The 16,006-nt window shown below is 38.9% G+C and overlaps 3 protein-coding genes across 3 annotated transcripts; 2 read left to right on the top strand and 1 right to left on the bottom strand.

Moving 5' to 3' along the window:
- Positions 1-73: 73 nt before the first annotated feature.
- LOC119692507 (cyclin-K) lies at positions 74-5,006 on the bottom strand. The gene is made up of 3 exons (XM_038113342.2): positions 4,407-5,006; positions 3,936-4,122; positions 74-585 (listed from the first exon to the last, which is right to left on the bottom strand). Exons 1-3 carry the CDS (start codon positions 4,919-4,921, stop codon positions 148-150), a joined length of 1,140 nt encoding a protein of 379 aa, XP_037969270.1. The 5' UTR covers positions 4,922-5,006; the 3' UTR covers positions 74-147.
- Positions 5,007-6,281: 1,275 nt separating this feature from the next.
- LOC105381551 (2-oxoisovalerate dehydrogenase subunit alpha, mitochondrial) lies at positions 6,282-10,769 on the top strand. Its single transcript, XM_038113411.2, has 8 exons — positions 6,282-6,429; positions 6,635-6,900; positions 7,224-7,480; positions 7,732-7,897; positions 8,318-8,521; positions 8,801-8,919; positions 10,226-10,373; positions 10,585-10,769. Exons 1-8 carry the CDS (start codon positions 6,370-6,372, stop codon positions 10,661-10,663), a joined length of 1,299 nt encoding a protein of 432 aa, XP_037969339.2. The 5' UTR covers positions 6,282-6,369; the 3' UTR covers positions 10,664-10,769.
- Positions 10,770-11,399: 630 nt separating this feature from the next.
- Positions 11,400-15,405, top strand: LOC125488589 (WD repeat-containing protein 6-like). The gene is made up of 5 exons (XM_048629490.1): positions 11,400-11,669; positions 11,754-12,052; positions 12,280-12,468; positions 12,742-15,152; positions 15,277-15,405. Exons 1-5 carry the CDS (start codon positions 11,594-11,596, stop codon positions 15,341-15,343), a joined length of 3,042 nt encoding a protein of 1,013 aa, XP_048485447.1. The 5' UTR covers positions 11,400-11,593; the 3' UTR covers positions 15,344-15,405.
- Positions 15,406-16,006: the final 601 nt, after the last annotated feature.

Genomic DNA, 16,006 nt, shown 5'->3' with positions numbered 1-16,006 from the left:
TTAATGAAAACTATAAATTCTTTTCTTTTCGATCCTAACACATTGCATACCTACTCAAAATGAAACCACAAAAAAGTGTAAGTAAATCTATTTATTTTATTTCAGTAAAAAATTTACACAACGTCCAACTTGAGGTACCGCTATCCGTTACGGCGGGAAGTACGGTCTGGGAGGGGGCGGGCGGAGGGGGGCGAAGTAGTGCGGGGGGGGCACCGACACCTGCGGGTAGCGGGGCGGCGGCGGCGGCTCCTGGAACACGAGCGGCGGGCGCGGCAGCGGGGGCGGGGGCAGGCTGGCCGGCGGCATCGACGTCGGCGGCGGCGCCGAGTAGTCTGAATACGGAACTGGCGGGTACACGTAAGGGGGATAAAACCGCATGTCCATTTTAGGCGGGAGCAGCTTTTCCGCGCCGTTCTTGATAGGCGTGGGCGCGTTGAGCTTAGCGGCGACAGGGGCGACAGGTGATGCGGAAGCGGGCGGTGTAACGGGCAGCGGTTTCCTCTCGTTTTTTGGCTGGACGGCGGCGCCCGGAGGTGGGGACTCTCCGCCCGACGCCTGGGTCTGAGGCGAGTACAGATCTAACACCTGGAATGAGAGATAGGCTTGTTACTGTATGCACTTTCATATGGTTATAATTATGGTGAGAAAGTTAGAAAAGTTTGATAGCATCAATGGTAAATGGGTCATCTATCTAATTAAAGGCAGATAGATAGATAGATAGATAATTCTTTATTGCACACACAAACATAAATTACACAAGGAAATGTACAATATAGACGGTACAAATGGCGGCCTTATTACTAAGAGTAATTTCTTCCAGACTACCTCGGAGGAGAGAAACTATACAAGAAAAGGGGAAAGTGCAAAAAATTACAAACAGAACATATAACAAGGAGAAAATTACAAATGTATATACCTAATCTATACCTAGTAATAGGTAATATAAATAAACTACATACATCATACTTATATACATAAATAAATACATACTATTATATATATAAATATATTACGCTGGTAAGGATAATTTATTGAGGTAGTGCTTGTTCAGCAAAGTTTTAAAAGATGCAAGCGATGGCGCAAGTCTGATATTGGTGGGTAAATCATTCCACAACAATACAGCCTGGACAGTAAAAGATTCACTGTAAAATTTGGTTTTGTGTTCTGGAATATTCAGCCTGAGATTCTTAGATGATCGAAGGGTACAGCTGTGGGTAGAGCAACGCATCCCAAAACGCTCCTTCAGGTATGCTGGGGTACATGGATTGAACAGTACAGAGTAGAGAAGTGAAAGAATGTGGGTATTCCGGCGAAGTCGAATTGGGAGCCACTTGAGTTTAGTACGGTATTCGGAGATGTGGTCATATTTCCTTACGCCAAATATGAACCGGATGCAAAAGTTTTGAAGTCTCTCAAGTTTGTTTAGTTGCTCCTCGGTGAGATCAGGATAGCTGGCATCGGCGTAGTCAAGAACGGGGAGGAGAAGTGATTGTGCTAACGCGATCTTGGTGGAAGTAGGTAGAAAGTTACGCAACCTTTTAAGTGAACCTGCTGACGCAAAAATCTTCCGGCTAACGGCCTCCATCTGAGGGCCCCAAGTAAAAAACTTATCCATAAAAATGCCAAGGTTTTTGACTGTATCACTATATGGAATATGGACACCATCGAATAATACAGGTGGAATATGCTGTAAATTATTGTTGGAGATCAATCGTGAACTGCCTATGAGAATAACTTGGGTTTTGTTAGGGTTCACTTTGAGCACATGGTTTTTACTCCAGGTTGATATTGCATTCAGATCTATGTTGATTGATGCAACAGCCTCAGGAAGCTCTGAAGGAGAAGCATGCTTATAGATTTGGAGATCGTCTGCGTAAAGGTGATAGGAAGCAGAAATATTTTCAGAAATAGAGTTTATAAAAACTGCGAAGAGTAGAGGAGATAACACGCCGCCTTGTGGAACACCGGCCGAGATATCACACCACTGAGAATGTGACTCCTCAATGCGAATACGCTGCCGGCGCCCATGCAGATAACTGCGAAACCAGCCAATTACCGTTGGAGATATGTTAAGCGATCGAAGTATTCCAAGTAAGATGTCGAAATCAACAGTATTAAAGGCATTACTGAAGTCTAACAAAGAAAGGATAGTGATTTGCCCTTTATCCATACTCTGGCGGATATCGTCGGTGATTTTTATAAGCGCAGTAACAGTGCTATGGCCAGGACGGAAGCCAGACTGGAAAGGATTCATCAGGTTATTATGGGTAAGGAAATTGGAAAGTTGGTAATGGATAAGGCGTTCAAGGACTTTGGATAGGAACGGTAGAATGGATATGGGACGGTATTCAGAAAATGAGGAGGGGTTGGATTTTTTCGGGAGGGGAACCACTTCAGCTTCTTTCCAGGACGATGGGAATATGCCAGTAGATACGGAGGAATTTAATATATGAGTGATGATAGGAAGGATGATATCTAAAATAGGTATTATCATGTTTCGACTTATACTGTCTGTGCCAATCGCATTGGAAACGATAGAAAGAATGATCTTTTTAACATCACAATCGGTAAATTGGCTTAGAGAAAAGGGAGGAAAGTCAGGAGTAGGCAAAGCCGAGAGGCGACTAAGTGTACTAGTTTTTACAGCACTGTCCATGGCTGATGACGAAGAGAAGTGAGAGTTCAATGAATCAATGTCTAAATCTTTAGGTATGGAATCATTACGTGACTTGCCGACTCCCAATGACCGTAAGAACTTCCAAACTTTAGCTGGATCTCCATTTTCAACTGATTGATGGATATGGCGGCGTTGAGCATCCCTACACACCTTGTTGCAGCGATTTCGTAAAGTAATGTATTTCTCCTTATTAGCTTCAGTAGAACGGCCTTTGTACCTGGATTTGGCAGCATTCTTGACACGGATCAAAGATTTTATCTCCTCAGTGAGCCAAGGCGCCGGAAGATGTTTCACCTTAATTAGTCGCAACGGCGCATGCACGTCATACAGCTTGGTGAGCAGGGAATTGAACAAGGTGACCTGTTCATCAACACAAGTTGCATTAAGAACAGGAGCCCAATCCGTATTTCCTGCATCACGCCGCAAGTCTTCTACGTTCATTCCACCAAAACTACGCAGCAGAAGAGTTCTTGGCTTAGCCTTAGGGGGGCGAATTTTGTAAGATAAATATATGAGATCATGATAGGAGAAACCTGTCGCCGCACACTGCCCGTGTTTAGCAACATGTTGGCTCGAAGAAACAAGAATTAGGTCCAGAAGGGACGGAACGCAGTCAGGGAAATGATGTGTTGCATTAAGAGGAAGGATTTCCATATTACAGGACCTAACTAATGATTTGAAGGAAGACGACCTGCTGTCATTTTTGAGGAGGCATGTGTTAAAATCACCCATAACAATAACGTGACTGTAATTAGGAATGAAGTTGACAAGAAGGTTTTCAAAGGAACTAAAGAAATTCACACGCAGCGAGGGACTGTAATACACACCAAGTAGAATCTTAGTGTGTAATAGCGTAACTTCAATAAGAAGATGTTCGCCCACATCACCTGGTGGAGGTTGGGAAGACATACTAAGAACTGAGTAGGGAATGTGCGATCGGAGATAAATAGCTACGCCACCGCCACCACTACCGGTGCGGTCATTGCGTATCAGACTATAACCAGGCAACCTGCAGGTAAATAATTTCCTCTAAAATTCGCAACTTATACCAACTAACAAGTTAATTATGTATCAAGCAACAGTAATGAAAAGTTCTTAGCAGTTATAGAAATGTATATGCTTTCTTATTTTTCTACCTGTGAGATTTGTATAGGTTCATGATTGTCATATCTACAAAGTAGATAAAGTATCTACTATACATAATATTAAAACATATTGGTTACAGCTGCATAAATATAGTAATCACAAAACCCAATACCTGGTGGCAAATGTCCTCAAGCAGCTCCAGTGTGATGTCCTCAACAAACATGTCCCACCAGGCGGTGTGCTTCGGCAGCCGCCCATTCCAGTCCACCACCTCGAACTTGCTGAGCTTCCCGGCAAGGAACATCAGCGCCACCGCAATTACTTCCGGCTCCCATTGCAGGCACAGGGTTGTGCATAAACTGGAATGTTAATGGAATCGGTTGGTGAGTCATATTTTAAATTGCAGTGTGTTAATTATGTTGTAATGCTGCTTATGTTTTGTATTGGATTTGTCGCTAGATGAGGATGGTTTAATTAATAATTGAATGATGAAACATTTCTCTTCATCTCTGAAATGCTACAGGTTTATAGTCTTTTAGTATTAATGTGGATGTGCTTAAGGAAGGGATACACAAGTGAATTAGCTACATTTGAGTAATTTTTTACTACTATATTACAAGTAAAGAAATTGAACATAACTTACCTATCATTAACAAAGGTCCACGCCATCTGCACCATCTTCTGAAGCTTCTGCTTGTCTCCTTTCAGGCACTTGGCATACTTGAGCAGGTAGCCGTAGGGGTGCTCCACCTGCAGGTCGAACTTGATGGTCTGCAGCAGGATCCTCTCCAGCGTCATCACCTCTTCCTTCGGATCCTCGCCGAAGGTACCGAACTTCTGTTCCGTCAGCAAAGACTTGGCCACTTTGATGATGTCTTTACATTTCTTCGGCGTCTCCTCCACTTTCCCCGCCAGGAACAAGCAACAGCACGCCGTTATATACCGAGGGAATGTTCTGAACGAGTGGAACATGTAAAACCGATGAAAATAAACAACTCCCGTAGCCACAGTGTTATAACCTAAGTCCATCTTTGATCCAGTGTCAATAATAAATCTTGCACCTTCTTTCCGGTATCTATTTTCCGTCTCGTTACTAATAGCATCTTGAAATGATGGAGTGGTCTGCAGATCCTTTTTATCATAATACCAATAGGGCATTTTAAATTTTTGGCTAAAGAAATAAACTATCAACAACAATCCGTCGCTTGTGCCATTTATTACTAACCGAATAAATGTAATAAACAACTATGACTGCAGAATAGCAGAGGAATCTTGGACATTTTTACTTGGCCGGATTATATAAATTTCACTTTGACAAATGCGAGTAGGTTTGTTGCCACATGAAAAATTAAAACTCACGTTACGCTTTTATTTGCTACGTTCATAATTTCTCACCCAAAAACACCGGCCGGCCTGCGCCATCGCCACGGTCCACAGTGGGTCGAACTGCTATTTAGTAGTTGTATGAGGGACATTCGGTTTCTTTTCACACATTGCATTTTATAACGCTTTGAGAGATTTATTAATTGTAGAATATTCAATCAAACGCAGGATCTTTATTGCTTTAGTCAATGAAGGTACCAGGCATTAGGAGGGTAGGTAGGGGTAGGCAGCTACTTCGTATGGTATGTATTTGCTTTGTGGTATAAGTAGACATTTATAAAGGTAAGTAATGTTTATAGTACATACATACCTATAGCGCATTAGTTTATAAGTAACTTGAATACCTAATCAAGTAAGATTCTTATTTCAGAATGTAAGTACCTGCTGGGTACACAGCAACTAAATAAAAAATCTTATCACTCTCCAAAAACTTTGTTTTGAAACTTCTCCGACTAATATCACTCGTGCATTCGACAAACTTACACAGTGTAAGTATTAATACAGAGGTTTTTTTTCAAACATCACAACATGTCATAAAATTAAATTATCAATGGCTTCGGTGACGTGGTCGTAGTTACGTACATAATAAAATTATAGCATAGTAGAAATATGTGCGCGGGGACAAGGGGAGCGAGTAACTTCCCACCCCCCTCGTACCCGCGCATCAGAATACGTGGTCACAACTCACAAAATTACGCTCGTCTACAAAATACAAAAAATACAAAAATATTTATTTCTTTAGCCATAGGTAGGTATTAATTACAAGGTAAGAATCTCCTTTTAAGTGCACTAAGCACCTGTGCCAAAAGAAACCGCTCTTTATTAACATAAAGGTGTTAAGTTTAGGCTAAGAGTAAAAATAACGTCTGGTCTCACTCTAAGTGTTAAAATAAAATGTACTTATTTCACTAGTTAATCTAACTACTGTGTTAAGCTGTTAAGTTAAATAATGAAAGATAACTAGTAATTGTTAAGTACAACTTAATCCTTCATCATCATCATCATCAGCCGCCTATGTCAACCTACTGCAGGTTATAGTTTATAGGCCTCCTCCATGTTATGCGAAGTTCCACGGTCCTCTAAACCTTAGGCAACCACTTAATTTTGAATATTCTATGCGGTGACGATATGCCGCTTCGCTTATCATACTTGCTAATGATATGTTAAGTAAATACTTGTAGGTATACAAATGTTTTATTATTTTTACGTCAGTCTCATTCGGCATGGCGCTCAGAAACGGTGTTAGTTTTCTGCGGCTGCTGACTTTAAGGCAGTCTGCCCGTGTAAGTTAAAGATTATTGTAGGTAATTTAGCTATTTTCATTACCCGTTACACGCCTCTAAATTTTATGACATAACTTTAAGTAAACTTTTACAGTGAAGTGTTTGTTCAACAGTGAAATAAAAATAAAGATAACACTATTGACTCTTACATGTTATTGTTCTAACCTAGTGACGATGACGTGATTATTTCTTGCTATATTTTCAGCTATTAACAACCCATACAAGACCCGAATTACAAAATGGGGGTAAGCTGGCAGAGTTCCCTGGGGCGAAGGCTCCCTACGTTACGGAAATGCGATTTTTAGACGAAACCAGCTACGACCCCATCCCTATCTATCGAGTGTTGGACAACAGCGGCGAAGTTATCGATAGAAATGAGGAGCCAAATATCGATAACGACTCTTTAGTCAACATTTACAAAACAATGGCACAGCTGAGTCAAATGGATAAGATTTTGTATGAATCTCAAAGGTAAACTTCCTACTTTTATTACTCGTATAGTGCAGCAGGTAGACTTATCAATTTATTACCCTAGGTATTGGGTATCTACGTACCTATTACAGTAGGTAGGCATCTTTTCTACTATTTGGAACTTGTGAGGAACCACGGAGAAACTTAACTATCTAACTACTGTTTCCGTGGACAAAATAAATAAATTATAAAAAGTTGTTCAAAATTACGAGTTGTGTAACCTCCTGTCGGATATAACTTAAAAACACTTAAGTAAGTAGGTTCCTACTATAGTATTGTGACTATACTTACCTGCCAACTTATCTGTTTACATTATTTTACAGGCAAGGTCGAATTTCCTTCTACATGACCAACTACGGCGAGGAAGGCGTGCAGGTAGGCAGCGCCGCCGCACTGCAACCCCAAGACCTGGTGTTTGCCCAGTACAGGGAAGTGGGCGTGATCCTGTACCGTGGCATGACAGTGACTGAGCTGGTCAACCAGTGCTATGGCAACCATGAAGATCCCGGCAAAGGAAGAGCCATGCCCGTACACTATGGGAGCAAGCAACACAATATTGTCTCCATATCCAGTCCGCTTGGTAATTTTGCTGCTGTATTATACTTAACTTATTTACTTATGAATATTTTGACTAAGAAATTATAAGTAGATGATGCTTTCACCGGTATCTTAAACAAGTATAAAAAGATAGCATCTTAGTTACAAATTGTTTCTATCGGGTGAAATAGTTACTAGTCCTACCTCATCATCATGCCCATAATCGGCTAAAATACTCTCCCAAGAAGCACTACATATCCCAGCCTTCCTGATATTTTATTGATATCTCCTCAGCAACCCAAATGCCGCAAGCAGTGGGTGCAGCGTATGCCTTCAAGCGCCAGGCTAACAACGATCGTGTCGTGATCTGCTACTTTGGCGAGGGTGCTGCTTCGGAAGGCGACGCCTTCGCTGCGTTGAACTTCGCTGCTACACTGGATGCACCTGTTGTGTTCCTATGGTAAGATTTTATGAGTAACATTATAAATTTCCTCCTATGTGCTGTCACCACCGAACAATCCTTAAGCAGCGTCGCTCGCTTGTCAAATCTATCTAACGTAACTTGTGTGGATCCGACAGATGTTTAATAGGCGTGCCACGCTGCTTATGGACTGTTAATTGCTAGTGTCAGTGGTAGTACAGTACAGTAGCTGCACACCCGACTCCACGCCAATTGATAGTAGGTATTGATATTCTGTACTATTTTTAACGTATCCCATACAAAGCATAGAATTAGGTTCAGATTCCGAAACTTTTGCTTGTGCTTGTCGACCCAGTGTAATCATCTAGCCATCTACCGTATAGCGCATAATATATACTCATCCATCTACCCATCATCTACCATGAAAAAATTTCAAAGCTTTTCTAATCTGTTTGCCAGTAGAAACAACGGTTATGCCATATCGACACCAAGCAGCGAGCAATACCGCGGTGACGGCATCGCCGCCCGAGGACCAGCCCTCGGCATCACCACGCTCCGAGTGGACGGCACTGACACCCTGGCCGTCTACAACGCAGTCAAGAAGGCGAGGGCCTTCGCCCTTGAGAACAACAAGCCTGTGCTGGTTGAGGCCATGAACTACAGGTACCTAATATTATAACTTGTATAGCTCACACTTACATTACTAGATCCGCATTTCACATTTTTTTTGTATTTAGATTCAATGTAACTAATAAAGTTTATAAGGGGTGAGCCTACTGCCAGTTTTCCATCTTGCAGCTTAAAGATTTGTACAAATATCAGTCTCCGCGTTAAGCATCAGTTTGCCCATGTTACGCTCTTCCTAAAAACAAAAACCAATTTTGTATACTTATAGTTACATGGATATTATTAAATGTCCATTCGATATCTCATTCTTCGCAGAGTTGGCCATCACTCCACTTCCGACGACAGCACAGCTTACCGATCTGTGGAAGAAATCGAAAAATGGACGAAAGACGAAAGTCCCATTCAGAAGCTTAAACTTTACTTGGAAAGAAAAGGTTCGTCGACCTACTCTACTTCTTTTCTTAGGCCAAGATAAATAGACGAAACTAAGACGGAGTCTTAGCTTAAGCACATGCTTAGAACACAATTTCACTATCATAGACACTACTTGAGCACAGACTAAGCTACGGAGTTCGCACTCTGACTTAGCCGAGTTCGAGTTCACATTTGTCAAGACTTGGCCCTTGCTTAGCACGCCGTTGAAATAAATAGTTGTGGTATTTATTATCAATTGGTTTGTTTATAGGAATTTTTATGGGAGAAAACCGACATTCAAAACTAAAAATAAAAGAATCGCAGAACTTTGGAACTGCTAAGTTTATTTTAATAAAATATAGGTAGGCACTCTGGGTTATATTATACCTATTACCAATCATCGTAAAAAAACTAATCGGAAATTGATTCAGCTGACAAATACATACACAGACACATTAAACATAATATATAATACTCCTATTTTCGCCGAGGGTTAATTAAGAAATAAATATGAACGTGAACTTTTATAGCACGGGGAGAGTCGCCACCTGGCGGTAAGTGGCTGCACTAGTTGTAAGGAATTATTATTCTAAGCTCTCAGGCTATCCACAGACCACAATTGACCACATTTATACCAAATTTGCTAAAAAACTACGGAATGAATGAATGAAACTATGACCACAGATAAATAAATATATACATTTGACGCAGATTTGACAAAACAGGTTCTAAGCCAGTGACTTAGCCGAGCAAACGCTAAGTAGTGTCTATTTTAGAGACTCATTGCAACTCGACTTAGTTCAGTACCCGTATCACGAAAATTCGAGCTAACGAATAGAATCGAATGCGAGTGCGACTATTGTCACCTTGACAGCACTTTTGAACACTTTTTACCTTTCGAATGAGTTTCGAAAAGAATGACCACAGAGTACATAATATTATTCTGACAATGACCTATGGAATGATAGCTGTCAAACTTTCGCAAATCTATACACCGCCATTTGGTTGTTGACAGGTTGACAGCACTTTCGAATAGACTATCGAATAGAATGTGCTGCGTTTTTTCCGGATCGCTCTACAGGTGAAGTCGTACTTGGCTAAGCATTAGTTTGAGCAAGTGCTAAGCAACGACTATTTATCTCGGCCTTAGAATACATCGCTAAACACTAGAACGATAGATTGGGTGCATGATGACATTGTTGTCTAGTAAAATTTGCGTTAGTCTAGTAATAAAAGTACACTACGTATAGGTAGGTGCTATCACATCTCGGGATACTTTAGTAGTTAACTAACTAATATTAAAAAAAACATAATATATATTCCCAGGTTTATGGAGTGATGAGGAGGACAAGGCCTGGTTGAAGGAGTCCCGTGACAACGTCGTCAAGACCATGCAAGACGCTGAGAAGAAACAAAAGCCACACTGGAAGGAAATGCTGGAGGAAGTCTACCACGACATGCCCCCGAGGCTACAGTATGTTAACTATTTATTTTATTAATCACTTACTATTTGCTACTAGTGATATAGTTGAATACGAGTTTTAGCATACACTATATTCGCCAAAGATACTAAAGTACCTACGTGAGGCATGGCCATTACAAGCTTTGAATATGTAAGTTCCTGAATATTTTTATTATAGGTTAATTTTGTAAATCAAATAAACAGCCTATGTCTTTTGTTTCAGGAAACAAATGCAGCAGATGGAGCAGCATTTGAAAAAATACAAAGAACATTACCCTCTGAATCAATATCAATCAGATTAACATAACTCAATGAAGTATAATGATGTTGTTGCAGTAGTTAAATTGTAAATACCTTACACTATCTTGTGGTTATCAAAATAATAATAAAGTTAATGTTTCATATTTACCGACAATTTATTTATTAATTTACCTGGAATAGTACATCACTATTATGAAGTATGGATGGAGTGAGTCTTCTCGTTAAAGAAGTATAGGTCCTTGGAGTGAATCGTCACCTTGCTTTTATGTTTGTGAGTTTATTCATCTGATCGAAGATCCGATCCTAGTCACAACTTACAACAGGGTCCAATAGGTCTGTTAAAAATATAAGTAACTACTTATGATTAACTTTAGGTCTATTTTAATCCAAGGTAAAAAAATATAAGTACTTACTCCTCTCTCTATTATATCTCTGGATCCTGAGGTGCCACTGGCAGTCCCACGGTATTTAATTACTTATAGTAAATCAAAATTAAACATTCCCTTTGGTATTAAGTACCTACTCGAACTGTTCACAACACTGTGGAGTAGGTATTTTTTCCGCGACGGAAGCGGAAATCGAGGATTGGAGCCCAGCGACGGATGCTCGCTCCGGATCCGGATATCCGCCCTACGTAACGTAGGTAGCAGTTTATTTTCTCTTGGTTAGCAGACGGGACGCTCGAGCTGATGAAGAAGAAGAACATTAAGAATCTCTTACGAATAGAAATGAAAATTTAATACAAATTTTTTTGTAGAATGGTAACCAGCAAGGAATAAAAACTTAAATATTTTTCCATTTAAATGGAAGGATTTTGATGAAATGAAACGTTGCAACATTTTCGCTTTTTGACAAGTCTATGTCAAAAACCAAAATGTCAAAAGTTGAAATAGTAAACAAACGCGTGAAACTTATTTTGATTTACATTGTATCGGTTTATGTATTATAAAATTTAATACAAAACTGTGATAATGTCTGTACCTATACCACACATTATAAAAACTGATATAACTGCTGTAAAACTGTTTGGTAACATTGTATTAGCAGGTATTGTCATTCAGAGGTTATGTTATTATTCCGCTTTTCCATTTTCTGTTTCTATGCACTAAAGGCTGTTTCTATATATTTTAGGAATTGGCAGTTGGGCTCACGTTTACGACATTGTAACCAAGAAGTTATTGCAAACTGAACATGTTCTGAGAGGTCAAAAAATATATGGCTTCATACCATCAAAATATGAAGGAAATGTTATTATATTCGGAGGCAAACAGTTTTCCATTGCATCTATAGACTGGTCCTTTAATCGTGATAGGAAAGTATTGAGGCTAAATCCAAGAGTTGGTCCAATCATTTGTGATGATTGGTTACATGCTGTTGTCTGGACCAAGGAGGAAGAAATAGCTGCTCTTACAGCACATAATGTTGTTCAGGTACATAAACACTATTTTAAATTTATTAATTATCATCATTAGTCAAATTTAAACTGGAATGAATTCACAAAAACATGTCATAGAGTTCACAAATTTTTATAGGCTAGAATGTTGTTTGAATCTACTTTGCAAAGGTATAGATAGTTGCGCTGGAATAAAAAAAATTAATTAGATATTTAACACTTGTATAGAAAATGAAGCCAGCTATAATCTTTTTTTTCCTGCAGATATGGAATACCAGTCAAGAACCTTTTCTTATCACTTCATTCCACAGTAAAGACAACTCTATACTGTACAGTGGTTGTCTTGTGCCTCTAGATGATGATGTCCTGGTCCTGGCAGGAACTGTCTTCACGGATGTCATCATCCATGCCTGCAGTGAAACTGAGCCACTTATGTCCCTCAAAGGACATAGGGTGAGTATTTACTTTATGTTTTTTAGAATACTGAGTAAAATAAGGATGATTTGTAGTCCATTTTCTTAAACCCAGAGGTAGGAAGGACATGCACCAAAGTTCACCCAACAAGCAGAACCTCAATTATTCTGTTATCTGCATCTGAATATCAAATCACCATCAGCATACTTGCCCCTCAATAAAATGTAACCACTACCAGCTATTACATACTTAAAATTCTGCTATTCAAAATATATAAATCCATTTCTGCAACCTAGAACTATTTATTTTCAGGGAGTAATATTCTCAATATCCTGCGACATACAAAAGCAGCTGATTGTTACTACCTCAGATGACAGGTCTATCCGAATCTGGGGTCCGAGTACCACAGTGACTACTCCGGCCAACACAAAGGAATATTGGAAGACTGTAGCTTATGACAGCAAATATGAGGTGTATGGCCATACAGCCCGCGTCATGAGATCATACATTACAGATGATTTAATCATATCTGTAGGAGAAGATTCTGTTGTCTGTTTCTGGGACTTCCAAGGAAATATATTAAAGAAAAATATGGCCCATCAAAATGGATGCATTTGGTCACTGGATGCAGACAGAAAGAACTTGGTAACAGGAGGAGGTGACAGTGGCTTGGTATTGCATCCACTAACTGTAGCCAAAGAATATGGAGAACATGAGATTTTACATGCAGATGTAGGAAACCCCAAGAAGATTTATTTTACTACAAGAAGAAATATTGTTATATTGAATGAAAGGGATGAATTGCAATTTTATGATGTTGTGTTGAAATCAGTAACAGAGACACACAAACTCACACACGAAAGTACTTATAAACTCATGAGTTTATCATCGTGCAAACAATTTGTAGCTGTCGCGGACATGGCCGGGAATTTAGATGTTTTCGCCGAAACCTGTAAAGGCGAGCCAACACTTCGAAAATTAGTCAACACCAAGATGAAGTTTGGTAAAATTTTATCAATGCATTGGGCGGGAAATAGACATTTGGTTGTGTGTAGCGATAATGGAAATATAACTATTCTTGCATCGAAAGGCAATGAGGTAGAGACTGTCACTAATTTCTCACTGCCACAATCTAAAGAAAGATGGCTGACAGCCGCCGGAATAGATTCAAAGAACAGGCTATTTGCAGTTGGAGACCGTTGCGGTAATGTACACATTTACATTATTGGTAAAAATAATCCAGTGAAAACCCTCAACAAAGTTCATGGCAGATATGGCCCTACCTCAATAACCATTATAGATAATGGTATAATAACAACCGGAAGAGATGGAACCGTTAAACATTTTGATCTAGCCTACGATACAGTTAAATATATGAAAAGTATAGATTTGAACTTTGAATGGGTTGAAAAATTTCTAGATAAAAATGAGAATATTGTGTGTGGTTTTCAAGAAATAGTGTTTGTAGTTTATGATATAACTAATAGATCGAAGCTAGTTGAAGTACCATGTGGTGGCGGGCATAGATCCTGGGACGCCGTTAGATATATTGAACAAATACAAGATAATTATGACGAATTTATCAAGTTGATATATTTGAAGAATTCTGAATTACATGAATCAATATTTCAACTCAGCAAAATAGTTTCCAAAAATATCGTGAATGGGTGTCACACTAAAGAAATTAACTGTTTGCAGTCTCATTTACTTGAAGACAAATCCGCCATATATTTAATTTCTGGCGGCGAAGACACGACACTTCGAATATCTATTTATAAAAATACAGAAAATGGACCGTCCTTTCACGATTCTGCTATATTTAAACATTTATCTAGTATAAGAACAGTCAAAACGTTCAATTTAGATAGTACAAAGATTACATTAGTATCAGCGGGTGGAAGAGCTCAAATATGCATAAAGGTGATTGAATTTAAAGACATTGAGAATAAATTGACTGTAGAGTCGGAAGAACTTGTAGATTATCAAGTGAGAGGCACAGATAAAGAAAGGAAAGGAAACCAGAATTGGAAGAGTTGTGGTGTAGACGTTGACCCTGAAATGAGAATGATGGATATTGAAATCATCAAAGTAGATAATGGAAAATTTCTTATAGTGGCTGCATGTTCAGATGCAATACTTAGACTGTACGAGTTTGAGTATTCAGATAAAAATAACAGTTTCAAACCAGCTGGCGTAATAAAATACCACAAGACTTGCATACTGAAAACCAAAACATTTAAATTTCAGGAAAAATATATTCTCATAACTTGTACAACGAGAGGGCAAGTAGCATTTTGGAATGTAACAGATGATTTAATATCTAATAACATTGAACATGACATCATTACAGATGATGCTAAGCCTTTCTTTGTGACAACAACAAATAAATCTGGAATTAACAGTGTCGATGTCAAAGTAATATCGAAAGATGAAGTAATATTTGCTACAGGGGGTGACGATAATGCAATTCATGTAAATAATATCAAGTTTAAAAACTTTAAATGTACAGAAACACAGGAGACAAAAGTAGATAACTTTCATTGTTCAGAAGTGACAGGATTGAGCTTCATGGGTAGAAATCTTATACTCAGTACTTCCATAGATCAAAGGATAACTTTGAGTAAATATGAAATGAATGATGATGGTCTAACATGTAGTTTTGTTAGCCAACGATACAGTGATGTCCCCGATATTCAAGGAATAGATGTTATTTGCGAAACCAGGTGAAGATAAAGTTAATAACTACCATAAAATAACTGTACTGGATGTTCAATCTTGCATAAACATATACAAATTATGGATATTGTCAACCAACATTATAAGTAATGCAAATTATTTCTATTTCAGTGATAAGGCAACAGTATGTGTGTTTGGTAAAGGACTGGAAGTGTTAAATGTTGATAAGCCAAGGTGATATTTTATTTATAATATACCTACATAAGTGTTACTAAATATACTGTAAGTACAATTTTATAATTTTGACTTCTTATTTTTAAATTGTTATCATAATGATGATCGTCGAATACCATTTATCAAGCGGCAAAAGTATATCTATCTCAGATTTAATCACACTATCAAAAAGAGAAGCCAACATATGATTAATAAAATATTGTTTATCTTGTTAAAATTGCCTGTGATTACTAGATTATCATAGTCATAGACGTCATAAGTTAAATATCTGGGTGTGTTGAAGTTTTAATGGAGACCACCGAGGTGATGTTGACGTTTCATCAGCATACGTAGCACGGGCAGCAAGATGGGCATGACAAGACATGATAAAGATAAAACGTTCGTATCGCGCTCACTCGAGAGAGCGACCGCGTATTCATTTTCTCACGTATTGTCCTGCGCGGGTTGTATCCCATATTGCCATGCTTTGTTTGCAGAAATGATGCAAGCCAGAGAGATTCTCTGCCGCCCCCCTAACTCACTTATGAGAGTTTTGTCTTTTATGCCGATAAATCACCTCACCTCCTGATAATGTTGTTAGTGAGGCGGCTGAAAAGATTTTAGTATTAGTCATTAGTAGAACGTTTAGTATTATTTAGGTACAATTTGATAAAAATCGTAATAAATA

The sequence above is a fragment of the Plutella xylostella genome, chromosome 23 (assembly GCF_932276165.1).
Source record: "Plutella xylostella chromosome 23, ilPluXylo3.1, whole genome shotgun sequence".
NCBI classification, from domain to species: domain Eukaryota; kingdom Metazoa; phylum Arthropoda; class Insecta; order Lepidoptera; family Plutellidae; genus Plutella; species Plutella xylostella.
Note: the sequence above shows the minus strand (reverse complement) of the source record. Positions and strands in the feature narration are given on the sequence as shown.

Excerpts from the sequence above, each read along its gene's own strand:
- LOC119692507 (XM_038113342.2), bottom strand. The coding sequence starts at position 4,921 with ATGCCCTATTGGTATTATGATAAAAAGGATCTGCAGACCACTCCATCA. Across the intron at positions 4,123-4,406 it reads TGGACCTTTGTTAATGATAG|TTTATGCACAACCCTGTGCC; the intron begins GTAAGTTATGTT and ends TTAACATTCCAG. Across the intron at positions 586-3,935 it reads TTGAGGACATTTGCCACCAG|GTGTTAGATCTGTACTCGCC; the intron begins GTATTGGGTTTT and ends CTCTCATTCCAG.
- LOC105381551 (XM_038113411.2), top strand. The coding sequence starts at position 6,370 with ATGGCGCTCAGAAACGGTGTTAGTTTTCTGCGGCTGCTGACTTTAAGG. Across the intron at positions 7,898-8,317 it reads GCACCTGTTGTGTTCCTATG|TAGAAACAACGGTTATGCCA; the intron begins GTAAGATTTTAT and ends TCTGTTTGCCAG. Across the intron at positions 8,522-8,800 it reads GTTGAGGCCATGAACTACAG|AGTTGGCCATCACTCCACTT; the intron begins GTACCTAATATT and ends CATTCTTCGCAG.
- LOC125488589 (XM_048629490.1), top strand. The coding sequence starts at position 11,594 with ATGTCTGTACCTATACCACACATTATAAAAACTGATATAACTGCTGTA. Across the intron at positions 12,053-12,279 it reads CAGCACATAATGTTGTTCAG|ATATGGAATACCAGTCAAGA; the intron begins GTACATAAACAC and ends TTTTTCCTGCAG. Across the intron at positions 15,153-15,276 it reads GATGTTATTTGCGAAACCAG|TGATAAGGCAACAGTATGTG; the intron begins GTGAAGATAAAG and ends TTTCTATTTCAG.